Source organism: Alternaria triticimaculans (genome assembly GCF_023758025.1).
Source record: "Alternaria triticimaculans strain BMP 0046 chromosome Unknown scaffold_22, whole genome shotgun sequence".
Taxonomy (NCBI): domain Eukaryota; kingdom Fungi; phylum Ascomycota; class Dothideomycetes; order Pleosporales; family Pleosporaceae; genus Alternaria; species Alternaria triticimaculans.
The window spans coordinates 76,676-92,344 of NW_026055979.1; the positions used below are offsets into that span (position 1 = coordinate 76,676).

Genomic DNA, 15,669 nt, shown 5'->3' on the forward strand with positions numbered 1-15,669 from the left:
GCACCCGTCCCGTGACCGGCGTGAAGGGAACTACTGCCTGGCATCTGATCTCGCGCATGTCGCCCCTGATGACCCCGCATCGTGGGCTTGACACGGCTTCCTTGGATGTCGTTCAGTACCACAACATCCTGCATTAAGCATGGCATAGCTTCTGCAGCTCGTGCATACTGACCTTCATCTTGTCCGGATCTTCTGGAGTCTATGGTGCGCTGCCATACGTCGGATCATTTCTCTCATTCCTACGTCTCTCGTGAATGTTTTCCTTCGTCACTTCCAGCACGATGCTACTCCTTACCCATGTCACATCTCCAATCTATATGTTCATCTCAAGTCTCATCTCCTTTTCGACCCGACATGTTAAGGCGCCGCACTCTTTGACGGTCGTTGCCACCACGGTGCCGCCCCCGCTCTGGATCGCGCCCTCACCACAAGGGCCCACACCACCATCACCACCAGCTTCACCAAGGCGATACTCAACACCAGGATCACGTCGACTTTTCCCAAAGTCTGATCCTCTTCTCGGGGATGCAAGTATCGTCGACCGGAGATATAAAGGGACTTGGAGTTGTATTCTTCCATCAAGTCATCCAGATCAAATAGCCCGGCGGTCAATCGCACTCTCACCTCAAGAGGGATTCAAAAGCTAACGAGTTCGAATAGTATCACTACCTGCTATCCTTTCTTGCTTTATTCTTTTCCTGCGATTTCCTGCGGCCGCTATAGGGCTTATTCATTTCCTTAGAAAATCACAAAACCCTATCTGATCCGCTTCGGCGGCACTTGGCTGGCTGCGTACCACACGACTTGGTAAGTCAACATTCCCTTTCAATTGACCGCTTCGGCTGTTCGATCTGGATGACTTGATCTTCTTTTTTTGCTAATGTATTATCCAGAATGTAACATAGTCAGATAACGTAGTTTACAGTAGAGTATCAGCATGCTTCAGGACTCCTCACCCGCTCGTATCTTCGCATTGCCTTCTATCCTGCAGCATCCTCGCTGCTTCATGTCTCTTTTTGCAGAAGGCATTCACATGCTGTCGGAGCTACACGCATACGCAGCCTGGCAGAGCGTGATGCTGTTGCCGCCCCCGCGAAAGGAGCAAACGCGTCATCGCCGCACAACAACAAAACCTCCGCTCCTGCCTACACGCCGCGCAACTGCTGGGAGCCTCCCCCTCTCCTCGCCATCAAGTGCAGCCCAATCTTTTTGAAGGAGGGAACCAGAAGTCCCTTCGCCATATAACCCCCGTATTCCAGCCACCATCCCATCAAAGTCCAAGAAAATAGCGTAGGGGTCCACTCCACTCCCTCCAACACCGCTCAACTCGCTCGTGTTCGAATCACGCTAACGACATCTTCCCAGCTCCCCCACCGGCCTAACCTCACCGGTCTTTGGATTTCGGGGCCTATCCCCGGTCACAGAAGTGTGATGCTAACCAGCGACAGAGTACGCTAACTTGCAGTGGAGGAATCGGGGGACATCACGACGTAAGTTATATCTTCTCCTTTGACACATAACACAACATTACGCTATTTGAGCTGGACATTCTTTTTTGCTGTTTGAAGGGTCTTATCTTTTGCATATCGCAGCGGCGGCGGCGGCCTAAGCTGCATGTGTAAGAACATATTCCCTTCTCCTGCTAGGTCTGAGTGAAGACGACAATAGCAGAGAAGAGTTTGCTAGGAGTAGCGGCGCGTGCTTCATCTCATCTTTTTTGCCTTGTTGTTGTCTTAGCGAGTCGCAATATTCTCCTCTCCCTCACCCTCACCACCACCAACATCCCCTCCACACCAGCGCCAGCAACAGCAAATACCACACCATCTTGCCTACATCACCCTCCAGTCGCGCATACACATCCTCCTCAAGCCACCCACAAACCTACATACCACCACCACCGCCGCCGCTCTCCCCATCTCCGCAACTCACCCCACCACCTACATACCCCCCCACACCACCTCCGTCCGCCTCGCACAACCCAGCCAGGCGACCATGGACCCCAACGCGGTCCTCACGAACACGTCGGTAACGGAGACAACGGCGACAACCCACGCCGGCAACACCACACAGAACGTGGCGGTGGTCCAGAGCGCGGCGACTACAACACAGATTGTAGAGACGGTCGAGGTCATCACGGTCACTCATACGACTACAAAGGTCACCAAGGTCATGACTACAACGATGAGATAGAGGAGTGTGGGTGTCAGGGGACGTTGGTGGAGACACGTTTGGGGGTTTGGAAAGTAGATGTATTCATTACATACACTACTGAAATGGAGTTTGAGGAGTTGAACTGGCAACGTCGGTTCTTGGGGGACTGTCTGCTTTGGTAGCAACAGCGGCCAATTGGTCGACTGTAGCTTGTGTCGCGTCGGTTGTGGTTGGGAGAGGGACGGGTGGGGTAGACGTTGTGTTTGTTGATGGTGTTCTTGCGTGGTGGGGTTCATCTTCTTCATCTCGGTCTATGGACTCTTCCCACTCCACATCATCTTCTGCTGAGCTGGAAGCGTTTGCGCCGGCGGGTTTGCGGGCATGATAGAAGAATCTACGTAATTAGCAAATCTTGCTTCATAACATGATGGTGATAGTGATGTTGACTTACACATCAGCATAGAAATGCCGGTCTTTCCTCTTGGCCTCCGCTCTGCATTCCGATAGAAAGACTTCGACTTCCTCCCTCGACCACTTCAGCACGCGCGTGAAGAGACCTAGTGAGCTACTCGGTAGCCAGTCCATCAGATCTTCATAAACGAAGCGACCCAGCAGCTTGAACCTCGCGCCTTTTGCCCACTTCCCTACTGGCCACTTGTAGTTCTTGTAGTTGATACTTTTGAAGCCGGCATTACGAATCTGCGGCGTGAAGTGTCTTGGACTTGTGCCATCGAGACCAATCTTCTTTGCGGCGTCGAGAAAGTATTCTGACCAGCGGATTAGAGGTGAGTTCTCGGCAGTCACATCTGGATCCATGCACCGGATAGGGAAGGCAAGGTCTTGGCACTCGAGATAGCCTCCTGGCTTGAGGTTGGCATAGGCCTGCGCGAAGAAACGGTCCCAGTCCTTGATGGCTGCGACCATGGCCCGCGTATGGATGTAGTCGAACTGATCATGGAAGATCCAGTCTTGCTCGCAGTCATCGATTAGGAATTCACAGTTTGGAGGCACTTGAGCGGGTTGTATGGGACTCAGATCCGTGCCAAGGACGCGAGCGGACGGATGCTCATCAGCGAACTCAATGGACCAGATGCCAGTTCCACATCCCACATCGAGCACATTTTGCACATCTTTGGGAATAGGCGCTCGATAAAGTTTGCCGTCGAGTGTGAGTCTGAAGGCGTGGTGCTGTAGATCCAATCGGTCCGCTTCCACCTAGTGTCGGCATCAGCAACAGTCATGCTACTCCCACCGATAGTTGCACACCTCGTCATTGGGCACCGGATACTGTCCCTCGGCATACGCATGATACCGTCTGCCGTTCTCGTAGCGAAAGTTGAAAACCGAAGACGTCGCCGACATGGTGTAAGACGACTGAGTGTCACCGTAGGCAGAATCACCAAAGTTGGAGTCGCGCTCGTCACTCTGCCCTTCTGTATCTTCACTCTATTGTGACAGCTGTCAGTCGGGCGAGCTAATACAGCCAAGGTTTGGAACAGGGAACGCACGTCGATTTCGAGCGACGGACCGGAGCTGCTAGCCCCTTCAGCAGTAGAATCATCATGGGCGCTCCCGTTAGTGTCTGTCGAGCTGCTCGAGGCTGACATGTTGTTTTTGTCTTTTCTGGGGTGGAGAGGGGCAACGGCGGAGCGGTCATACTGGTGGCCTTGGGCTTCCCTAACGGCGCTTTAGATGGATTGTGCGGTATCCAGCTCATTGGTAACCCAAGCGCAGACGATCAATTGCTGCGTTGTTAGGTTCGCGTTTTTCAGGCGCCCCGGCCAATCGCATCCGGTGGATGTGTCGTCGGACGGAAGTTCCCAGGCCTTGCCATGTGCCGCGTCTTATTCATGGAGTATCTTGCAGGAATGGCACGTGGGATGGCGTGCATATTCCTTGGAGTTACCCCGTCGGAGTTGGCGAAGGCGGTGTCGGCGTACCCCGAGCGTATAATGGCCGCGCTATCCATAGACGCCTCCGAAGACCAACATCCGCGAGAGTGCTCTGGGGATTTTGAGTGTTTAGTTGATTGCATGCGCAAACATGTGATCGAATTCCGCTGCAATCTGCTGCGGCCAGATACGACTGTAGCATCGGACATGAGCCTTGAGCGGTGGGTGTGGTGCAGGACGGGCTGCCGGGCGTAATCCCCGTGTTGGTGGCCGGCTGCGATTAGCCGACGTCGTCAGTGGCTGCTGCATGTCGCATCGAGCCGAATCCAGCATGTGACGATGGCTTCTATGTTGAAGATGGTGTTTTTAGAGACACCATGATCAGTATGGTGAGGTTTGTAGTTGGAGGACAGCAGATTGCCGTCGAATCAGCGCCAAGAAGTCGCGCTCGCGTCTCCACCCGCAAGGGGCGCCGATCAACGGCGGCCCTTCAACCGCTGCAAGAGCGTTAGGCATTTCCCGTCGCTAATCGACTTCGCATTGTCGCTATTGCATCAAACCACCAGGTTCCAGGAAACAAATCGCCGTAGCGTGGGTCGCAGCTTCCCGTTCTGAGCTCGCACCGGTCGAGCTTCATCGCGGATTCTCAACACGACATCCGAGACGCGTCTTCCTCGGCATCCGGGTCGGTCTGCGCGGACTCTGCCTGCCACTCCACAGCTCACTCCACCAACAGCTGAATCCAATTCATCCCTCGCTATCCGATTAGATCGCGACTAATCTAGTTCGAGTTTGGGGTTGCGCATGCCTACGCGTCTTCACGTCACCAACCCGGCACTTGCCATGTCGCAACATCATCAAAACAGCTGGCGCCCTCGGCAACAAAACCGTGACTACAGAGCGCCCAAAGTGAGCAAGTGGCTGGATGAGAAACAGAAGGACGACGACCAAATAGCTCCAGATGGCGTTTCCGGATCCGCCAGCCATCTCGAACGGTGGGCTCTGATCACAGCGGACATGCCAGAGCACCCTCCTAAGCGTGCCAAAGCGCGAGACATGGAGGAAGAAATCCGCGATCGCATTCACCGAAGATATCAGGGACCAAAGCACCTTCCACCAGCCACTTCCCAGGACGACCCTGAGCCCCTGGATGATCACATGGTGATCGATCTTACAGGCGATGATGACGTACAGCCCCAAGCCCTCGTACCCAAAACAACCACAAAGCGTCCCCGCTCACCATCTCCGGTTCCCGACACACCGCGCGTCAATCTCAGTAGTGTAAGCTATGTCCAGACCGTCAAACGCCGTCGGTCAAGATCACCATCGCCCAAGAGATCTGCTTACTCTGCGTTCAGCGCTCGAACATACGGTACAAAGGCGATGAGCATAGCAGAGTCTGACGAGGACTATGACTATTATCAGTCGAGTGAGTGGAGCTTTCCGAGTAGTGATGATGAAGATGAGGAGATGGAATGATGGGTTTGGATGAAGCGCGCAGAATACGATCACGAGCAAGCCGTTCAGCAGCCGATGGTTGGATGAAGGCAAGAGGGAAGGGGTTCGAGGGGCGTTGCGCAGAAGTAGATTGGAACAAACAGTGAGTCTCATCCACTCTGATCATGTCCAACACACTATCACCGCTAAACCTCAATGTTGTTCACATGCAGACTTAACAACACGTGTACATTAGATTTTAAGAATTCTACCAAGGCCGTCATTCCAATATGTACTGGGTCGCAGTGCGTGAGTATTGTTGCTCGAGCTGACAAATTAACGAATAGACATTAGATTCCTCAACACATCGTTCAACTCCTGCTCAGCCCTGGAAGCTGCGAGGCGCGGTCAAAATGGATCTTGGCTTAGTCGCGTTCGCGCTCAAGGTCGAGACCCCTCCGACAGGTCCAACACCTGGCAATGGCTGGAAGGCAGCCTCATCGGGCCAGTTACCCAGTGAAGCCGGGTCGCCACCAATACGAACCCACTTCGCATGCGAGGGCGTAGGTCCATCCAGAACGAACATCCTGTACCAGCCTACGGGAGCAATGTATGGCCCTTTCGGCGCCTTGACGGTGCATGATCGGCCTGAGCATGACACGCTCGGGAACAAGATGCGTGCGCCCATCGAACTTCCATGGGTACTGGACTCGGAACCAAGCAGCGACACCTTGATCGCGCCACCGGAGGATGAAGTCACGGTGAAGGAGTAGTCTGCCTCCCAGATCCAATCGACTTGTGGCAAGTCGAAGGTGGGCTGCGCTGCGCCGGAAAGCAGATAAGGTGGAAGGAAGACCTCCAGACGGTGCTCCTGAGGATGCTTGCCCTGATCTTGCGGGTCGGAGCCCGAGACCAGTACTCTTCCGTCATCCATGATGACAGCCTCGGAGTGGTACATACGTGCGATGGTAGTGTTGGCCATGACGCTCATTCGCTTGCCCCTTGGCTTCCTGGAGTCGTACAAGACAGCGTTCAAGTTCGCCTGGTCTGCAAGACCAAAGCCTGCCTGTCCAATCTCGGCTCCGTTCAAGATCAGGTAAGTGCCATCTGGCAGCGTTGCCATGCAGGAGATGACACGTCGGGACGGCATTCGCTCGAGACTCCATTGAGCATTGGCGGTATCTGGTTCGATGCTGACACAGTTGTCAAGTCCCACGTTTGGCTGAGCTGATGCTCCACCGCAAATGAGGACCTCCAATGGCGCACTGTAAGGGTAGTATTGCGGAAGAAGGACTTGAGTACCCTCAAAAGGATATGTGCGGCCTCCTGTGGGATCGTTGACGGCAGCTGGTACTTTTGGCAGGATCTTGACCGTGTCCAAGCTGCGTTCATCAAGGATGCGTGCTTCGTTGTAGTACTGGATGAAGATACCACCAGATGGTAGCACGACCAAGAACGGGTACAGATTGTATGGGTCGGTATCTCTCAGGTACTGCGCTTCATACACAGGTCCAACAGTGGGCAAGATCTCCATGTTTGGCACTGGCGGGCCGTTCGAACCATCTTGTCCCCCGACGATGAGCATTGATCCGTTAGCCATGACCATTCCTGTTGGGTACCAGCGACCTCTTTGGAGTTTGACAGTGTTAACATCCTCCTGCCAGTTGTTGGTACCGTTGACACCGGCCGAACCGTCTGGCCAGTAGATGCGGACGCCGAACAGGGAATCTGTCGACCATCCACCAATGTTGATCTGTCGGCCGGCGCGATCCGGTAGAGTCAAGCCTGCAGCACAGAAGATGTCCGTCTTGATACCGGTCAGCTCACGGAAGGCGTGGAAGATATCGCCACCAATCGAAGGGTCAAACTCGTATGCACCAGTCGTGTTTGGCTCGCCTGTGCCGTGCTTCTCGAGGAAGGAGACCTTGCCGTTGACACCAGGCTGTGCTATCAGAGGAATGATGGGACCGCCGACCAAGAACTCATAGCGTCCCGCCGCGGGGCCTTTAGGGTATTCCCATACGTACAATGGGTCACCCTCCCACTTGTACCAGCTGAGCCGGTTACCTGCGCCACATAGCGCTTCAGGGTCACCGGGGCAAGCAATGCTACATTCAGACTCTGGGGCGGGCTTCGAGCCAATCTTCTCGATACCATCGAGGTCACCGCAGTAGCACTCTTCTCCGTACTCCATACCGGCGGCCATGTAACCGAAGGCTTGGCATCGACTCAGACACCACTCTGGTGAGTTACCAGTTTGGTTCAACAGCTTGTGCGGGAACACTTGGTTGCCGATGTCGGTGATACATCCTTGATATTGCCAGTCGCTTACATTCTGGGTGGGTGTTGGGACTTTGACGACCTTCAATGGATCTTGGCTTGAGTAGATGCTCATCCGGTTAGGGCCCCCGCACGTCTCGGCTTGGTTACCAGCACACTTGGTGTTGCACTCCGACTCGGAAGAAGCAGGCTTGCCGCCCATTCTCACCTACATGAGTTAGTACTAGAAGACATTGGAAATTTGGGATATACTAACGGCATTGTCACAAAAGCATTGGTAGCTGTACTCCATGGCTGCAATCTCATAGCCAGCTTTCGCACATATACTGGTGCATGACGCAACGGTCATCTTCTGATCATCGGGTTGTTGGTAGTTGACGATGCGGAATCCGGGTCCGTCGACATAGCAGCCTTTGTACTCGAAGCCTTCCGGGAGCCCAGTTGCAATTGGCGCTGCGCTGGATGCTCCAGTAGCAGATGCTGTTGCAGAAGCGGTAGGCGTAGCAGTGGCCGAGGTGGAGGATTCACCACCTGTGTAGAAACGGAAGAAAGTCAAGCGATCGGGACCGCCGCACATCTCTGTCTGGTTGCCATTGCATGCCATGTTGCACCCCTTCTCGCCGTCAGGTGCAGGACCGCCATTGGCTCGAATCTGGTTGTCACAGAAACACTCGCCGGCATACTCAGTACCAGCCAGGACGAAACCTCCAGCTCGGCATGCAGCCTTGCACTTGTCGTTGGTCATACCACCAGTCACTCCCATTCCCACGGAGAGCGACCGGCCACCGACGTTATCCGTGTAACATCCTTCCGAATACCATCCTCTCTTCGGTTCCGGAGTTGTGGTATTGCTAGGGAGTTCGGGCGCCGCTGAACTCTGCGCGCTAGCGGAGCAAACCAGGGACAGTACCAGGAGATGCAGGCTAAATGGCAGCCGCCGCAGGGCATAAAGTTGCGCCATGTGTGGCGCAATGGGAAAGTGTCAAACGAGCGACAAAAGTATATTGAATCGACAAAAGTTCCGAGTGCAAGAAGGAGCACCGGCTGTTTAACAACACCCTGGATGTCGTATTGCATCCCAGGCAAGACCATGTATATAAGCGTCTAGTATTCCTAACACCTCGACCGCCTCCCAGCCCATGCCCTAACCGCGCCTGATCACACCGACGCCCACATCGCAGCCGCATTGTCTTCCAAGTCCGGTAGGTACATTGGCGACAGCCGGGGCTGCATGCGTACGGCGCCTCTTTGTCTGCACGTGTCAGCACGCGAGCTGCAACATTTCAATAGTCGACATGTAGACATTTGCGGCTGACAGGCAAGAAAAAAAACAGGTCCAACATACGGCACCGCTATCATGTTAGTACTCGCTTAGGCAGGTGTCCCGCTGCTTGGTATTACCGGATAAGTAAAGGCTCTTATCACGACCCAATCAGCACACGCATTACACACGCAGCGTTAATCTATTTCCTCAGCAATTCTCCTATTGAATTTCGTTTAAATCGGGCGCCATGCGTGCTGGCGGCCTTGCGAACTAGTCTGTGCGAGAAAACGAGGAAAGGAGGGTCTAACAGCCATGTCGCCCGTTGCAACATGGCCCGTCGTTGGCCGCACCGTGTCGCTGGGCGAGAGCACATGGCGCGCCTAAACCAGCGGGACGATACGGAGAGAGGTCCGTAGCCCTACACACCCCCGATCCTAGCCTCACGATGCAGCGATGTGCGATACGAGCCCGGGGATGAAGTGCGCGCTAAGAATAGTGCTCCGTACATGACACCAAGCTGCTTTGCCGCTCTTATGCCGCGCCTACACTACAACACCGTATCAGTATCATTGTGTTCTGGTCTAGCTGCAGCAACCTCGCACAATCGCTTTGTTACATCGTCGACATTGTTATACGTGGTCTTGTACCCTGGACGAACGTGTTCGCAGCCAATGCGATAGTATTTCTCGTCCGTCAAGCTACGGTACTCTCTAGTCCGCGCAATGCCACAAGAATATGCCAAGCTCAATCACCACGATATCCGCCCCCAAGCTTCCCGTTCGTAAGATGAAGCAACTCCAAAAGTGGCGCCCATGGCTGATCGACCCCGGGCCGTGTGGGGAACCCAAGAAAATTCCTGCGAACAAGATACGCTGCCGTCGCCCGAGCCTAGCCATATTCTCACCTTGTTAGTTGCAAGTATCTACACCGGTGTGGTGTGGGTTCGACGGCAGTCTGGCCCAAGTGTCAAGTGGAGTCTGTGTGAAGTGGAGATTTCGAACAACGACAACCTTGGAAGTGAAGTGTGCACTTGCTGCTTCCTGTCGCCCTGCAAGCCACCATGTACCTAGTTGTCAGCCTTGTGGTGGGATGCGTGGCATGTGATGGGCAGGAGCTGAGTCATGCGCGCTTGTATGTCACTTACAAGGCGGTGTTGGCATGAGTGGGGTGTTGCTTGTATCGCGACCTAAGCTGCGAAGAGGAGGTGGGATGTATGCAAGATGTCCACTTTGATGTATTGGCATTTCGTATCTGCAGACATGTACTCGGAGCGGGAAGTGGGATGAAGCAGTAGTTCGATACAATTCGGAAGCAGAATAGCTTACATACGCAGATACTGATGTCCCGTCGGGCTGACATAGACCTCGGGACGCAGTAGTAGCTGAACGCAGTGTCGAGCATGTCCGATAGTCCTCATTGGAGAAGTGTAGCTGACTGCAGAGAATCGATACATGTGCGGCTGTACCCTTGGCATATATTGGACCATGTAGATCTGGATTAGGAAACTTGCGAGTTTGAGGGTGTAGACAGGACTGGTGGACAGCTGTATCGACAGCTGGAGCAACTGCAAGTTCGTGCGAGCTGGTATTGCTATCGCTCGCTATTGGTATATTGGTGTTGGCGAGATATTGGCTGACTTCTGCGGCGCCATTGTAGTGTATTGGATGCTCACCTCTTGTGGACTTCGCTGGCAAGCCGAGGGCAGTGGATTCGCGAACTTCATCCTTCGCCACGAAATGTATTGTCCTCGCCGACCTTGATACTCGGTTACTGCAGCCGAATATGTTGTAGCGCATTGGTGTGACGATGTACCTCTAGCTGAAGGCTGTGCAAGAGATGAGGGGCAGATGCGAAAGATAGACTAGAGCGGCCCGTGTAAGAGTCTCCTAGACTGGAAGTACTACGACTAGGCGTGGTAGTCAGCTGCCATGAATTGATCCCCAGTCGGAGAGGTCGTCTAAGTTGCAAGCCACTTGCTAGTAGTCTCAGAGAAAGAAGGCGCATCTTGAACGATGCCTCCAAGCGTAGCCACTTCCCATGATGCGTGGCAACTAGTCCCGATGCGGCTAGTGACCGCGGGGTAAATGCTCAGGTCCGCAGTTCAGGGTCCTTCAGCTGCCCAGCCTTGGAGCAGATCATCTTGCACGACTGAAGCCAAGAGAGAAAGCCCAGATCGCGCTCATTTGGCTGTAGATCCCATGGCTTCGCTGCCACCTGTACGCGCCTGCATCTTCGATGTAGACGGCACGCTCATCAACTCAGAAGACATCTACACAGATATCTACAACAACATACTGCGCGAGTACGGAAGACCAGATTACCCATGGGCAATCAAGGCGACGCAGCAAAGCAGAGGCGCAAAGGTCTGTGTTGCTCAGTCCTATCATATCGTCCCGGCATGCTAACGCTTGGTACAGGGTACCCAGCGTTTACTAGACTGGGCACAGGTACCCCTCACGCCAGCTGAATGGTCTGCGAAAGAGAAAGGGTTTACACATCTCTTCGAGAACAGTAAGGTGCTTCCAGGTGTTAAAATTCTCCTCTCAACCCTGAAAGCAAAGACATCACCCCCTGTGCTACTTTCGTTAGCGAGTTCAGCTGGTCAGCAAAAGTTCGCACTAAAGACATCGCATATACCCGCTGTCAATGCGGCGTTTGACGATCCGGCCTTCCACGTATTCGGCGATGATCCGGAGATGTCTGATAGCAAGAAGAAGCCAGAGCCTGATATCTTCCTTCTTGCATTGAAGAGGTTGAACGCCGCTGGAACAGCACGTGGCGAACGCACATTGGAGCCTGCAGAGTGCTTGGTGTTTGAAGACTCAATAGCAGGTGTTGAGGCAGCGAGAAGGGCGGGTATGCGGGTCGTTTGGGTGCCACATCCTGGGCTTGCGGAAGTTTGTAAAGGGCGGGAGATGGATGTACTGATGGGGAGGACGGAGGAAGATGGTACCGTGCCTAAGTATGGAACGCCAGTGGAAGGCGATGCGAGAAGCCCAGTCACTGCTAAAGACGGTCGACTCATGTCGGATGATGGTATGGCGGAGCTGAGGGTTAGTCTCGATGACTTTCCGTATGCAGCGTATGGTATCAATGTTTCGCAATGAGTTGGATGCGATCGCTTTTGTGCGCATCTACGGACATGGCGAGGCATGGTCATTTTGCTTCACGGAAACCATGCAACGCTCGTATCAACACTCGTGTGATTATATATTTTGTGCAAATGGTTGTTGTTGATGAGGGGACTGAACATCACAAGGCGGGCGACGAAACAAAGGGGCCTGCTTAGTCAGCATTGGGAGCTTCACAGTAGCCCCGCCGGGCAGAGAGTTGCCGACGCTTTGCCGCAGCCCGTGGACTGTCAGCCATCAGCCATCATCCATTCCAAGGTTCTCATCAGATGCAAGAACGTGCCGTTATCATACGCTCACGTTTATTTCTATGCGTCTTCCCAGCTCACAATCAATATCTCCTGGCAAAGGAAACGCGTATCAACCAGCTTGCGCATGCGCGGCGAGATCTCCGTCAAAGTAGCAGCTTCATGAAGCCTCATCCTCTTCCTGCGCACCAGCCTTCACATCGTCGCTATTTTCGTCAACGGTCGTGCTTCAATGATTCTGCAGCTCCTTGCCGACCGTATTGTGTTCCGAGAGCTTCTCCATCGTGGCTTGCAGATCGTTCGGGCAGAAGAGCTGACATAGAGTACTCATATCATCGAATACGACTTGGCGCTGCTGTGACTCGGGGACATACATCGCATTCCCGATGTTGAAAGTCAACGAATAAAGACGATTCCGCGCGTCCCAATCTTCAACAGGTTCGGATACTGGGAAATGGGTTTTGTAGTTGTCGACATACGCCTTGCCACTCACGCGGTGCCGCGGTGCTCTCCAATTGCCAATATCGTACTCGTTGTGCCCGTAGAAGGAAGCCACATCGAAAACGAAAGCCTCGCCAGTCTTGGCGTCGATCGCCGTGTTACCATCCCAGCAATCGCCATGGATCAGGCACGGCTTCAGGATCCGGCCTTCTTCTTGGAGAGGTAACAAAAGACGTGGCACCACCTTTCGAAGCGTAAGATCGCATATTGCATCAAAAGCTGGCCACTTGAGGATGGGCTTGGCCAAATTCATGACATGGCCTAGGTGCTGACTGAACAGCGCACACCAGGAGTCTTCCCATGTATCGACAGCCTGAGTTATTCGCCCATGGCACGTCGAGAGATGGAAGCCGAATTTGCCAGTTGGGGACACAGATCGTAGATGCATATCCGCTAGTTCTTTAGCCAAACTGACCGGATCTGCAGGCTATTCGCATCAGCATTTGGACATCCTTGAGAACTGCAATACCCATACCTGCTTTTCTATGTCTAGAAACGCCGTGAGTAGGAAATGGGCTGTTGACTCGTTCTCTTCGATCTCTCCCCAGGCGTAGGGTCGTGGGACAAACGAAGGCGAAACCGCGTAGATTGCTTTTAGCGACTCGTATTCGCCTTCGCACATTTGCCTACCCACTGATCCTAGAGATACGACCTGGTGTTTATTAGCAACAACCTTCTAACAACTCCTTTGTAAAGAGTCATACCTTGAGGAAATAGTCGTCGGTCTCTCCCGTGGGCAGTCGGACAACGATTTTCGCGGTTTTACCCCATAGCGATTCATAGTAGTTGAATGCGGCAATGACCTCAGTTCCAGCAACTGGGAACGCTTGGACAAAGTCAGTACAATATAAAAACCGGGTAAAACAGTATTACCTTCTATAATTTGCTGGGCTACCTCGTAAGATCCACTAACCCGTGGTAGTGTCAGGGAATCAGTGGGAGTCTCGCCAGTAACTGCTTCCGCCTCGCTAGTGGTGTTGACAGACATGTTTTGGGCCTTGAACGTCACCCCGCACGGTATGACAATATTGCGCAAGTAACCCCTTGCCAGAGGCCGAAGCGATGAGTGTAGATCGCTGCAGCCTGCGATACCGTTTCGGAAGCGGGTTCCGTGTCGCTTTCTGGGGATGAGAATCGACAAACACGAGCTTAGTGGTAAAGATAGGGGACATAGGGTTGACAAGGAGGGGATATAAGTGTTCATTTCGATACGCAAGGTGAAGCGCATGTATGTGGCACGGTGCAGGGACGTCTGCGAGCTGATATACCCCACATGTGAAGATTGTAGGAAGGGTCATAGAGCTGATGTTGGATTCTATGTGGAATAACTCTGGAGATCCCATCGCTCTTCATTTTCGGAGCCAGTGAAGCTGACTGTGAGAATGCCCAGTCTATTTCGCTGAGCCCGAGGACACTTTTTGGGCTATTGCAAAGGCTACAACGTCTGTTGGCTACTGAAGACGTGTGGAAGATCTGGCGCATGGGCCGTGGTAACTATGACTCTGCGAAAAGCGTCGGAATGATGGAAATCGCTTCGAGTGTGATGTCTGATGCCGGAGGAAGCTGGCGAAATAGAGCCAAGGGAATCTCTCCACTTCCCCATTCCGAGATCGGAAGTGTCACTTCCGAAAGTGACGCACCTCGCCAACTCGCATCACCTCGCCGACACATCACATTGCTCCATCCTGACACACAATGCCAACATCAACGCTACTAGAAGGGTTTCCCAGTGACGTTCCCTCGGCTCCAGCCAGAAAGCTCCAATACGCCGACGTACGCGCTCACCCATTCCCGTGTTGACGCGACTTGGCTGAACCAACACATCGACATATCCAGGTCGCCGTAACCGCAACCGCCAAAGAGTTCGCCGGCATCTACCGTGGCAAACAATACCATGAGCCAGACTTCGATGCCGTGCTCGACCGCGCACTGGCCGCCGGGGTAGAGAAAGTCATGCTGACAGGCATGTACGCATCCGACGCGTCTTTCAATCTCGGCATAGCGCGACAACGACCCGAGCAATGCAGGGTCACAATCGGTGTTCACCCATACCATACCGTCGAAGCAGACGAAGGTGGAGAAGAATACTACAAGGGTCTGTCCGACAGCATCACAAGAACCATGGAGGGAGAACCACATCTACTAGCCGCTTTCGGAGAGCTCGGCCTCGATTACGATAAGCTGGCTGAAGCCCCTAAAGACGTTCAGATACGCGTCTTCAAGCGTCAGCTCGATATGATTGTGAGAGCGGGATGGAAACTACCCCTCTTCCTCCACTGTCGCGCCGCATTCGAAGATTTCGTTGCTATACTCGAGCCTTACATGGACCGGCTGCCTTTACGATCGGGCCTAGTCCACTCTTTCGTCGGTACTACAGCGCAGATGCAGACTTTGACCGGCATGGGCCTACATGTCAGTGTAAACAATTTTGCTTTCCGAGATCGCGATAGCTTGGATATGATTAGGCATGTGCCGTTGGATAAGCTGCAGATTGAAACGGATGCCCCTTGGGGTGATATCCAAGCTTCTAGTGAAGTAGCAAAGGCGTATTTGAAGAATGCGACGAAATGGTCTTGGGGGAGCAAGAAGAAGGATAAGTTCAGTATGGGCGATATGGTGAAGGAGAGGAATGAGAGTTGCAATGTGGAGAAGGTGGCGTTGGTTGTTGCGGGGATTAAGGGTGTTGGCGTTGAGGAGGTTGCGGAGAGTGCGTGGAGGAATAGTGTGGATATGTTCTTTTCGCAGTGGGAGACGAGATGATACTT

The 15,669-nt window shown here is 53.4% G+C and overlaps 4 protein-coding genes across 4 annotated transcripts; 2 read left to right on the forward strand and 2 right to left on the reverse strand.

Moving 5' to 3' along the window:
- Positions 1-2,598: 2,598 nt before the first annotated feature.
- Positions 2,599-3,513, reverse strand: J4E78_009643 (uncharacterized protein; the record flags this gene model as incomplete). The annotated part of the gene is made up of 2 exons (XM_049370232.1): positions 2,599-3,366; positions 3,418-3,513. 2 exons carry the CDS (start codon positions 3,511-3,513, stop codon positions 2,599-2,601), a joined length of 864 nt encoding a protein of 287 aa, XP_049217979.1.
- Positions 3,514-5,862: 2,349 nt separating this feature from the next.
- On the reverse strand, positions 5,863-8,721 carry J4E78_009644 (uncharacterized protein; the record flags this gene model as incomplete). The annotated part of the gene is made up of 2 exons (XM_049370233.1): positions 5,863-7,968; positions 8,017-8,721. The coding sequence occupies 2 exons, from the start codon at positions 8,719-8,721 to the stop codon at positions 5,863-5,865; spliced, it is 2,811 nt and encodes a 936-aa protein (XP_049217980.1).
- A 2,501-nt stretch (positions 8,722-11,222) lies between these two features.
- Positions 11,223-12,131, forward strand: J4E78_009645 (uncharacterized protein; the record flags this gene model as incomplete). Its single annotated transcript, XM_049370234.1, has 2 exons — positions 11,223-11,387; positions 11,442-12,131. 2 exons carry the CDS (start codon positions 11,223-11,225, stop codon positions 12,129-12,131), a joined length of 855 nt encoding a protein of 284 aa, XP_049217981.1.
- A 2,468-nt stretch (positions 12,132-14,599) lies between these two features.
- On the forward strand, positions 14,600-15,664 carry J4E78_009646 (uncharacterized protein; the record flags this gene model as incomplete). The annotated part of the gene is made up of 2 exons (XM_049370235.1): positions 14,600-14,677; positions 14,741-15,664. The coding sequence occupies 2 exons, from the start codon at positions 14,600-14,602 to the stop codon at positions 15,662-15,664; spliced, it is 1,002 nt and encodes a 333-aa protein (XP_049217982.1).
- Between the last annotated feature and the right edge of the window lie 5 nt (positions 15,665-15,669).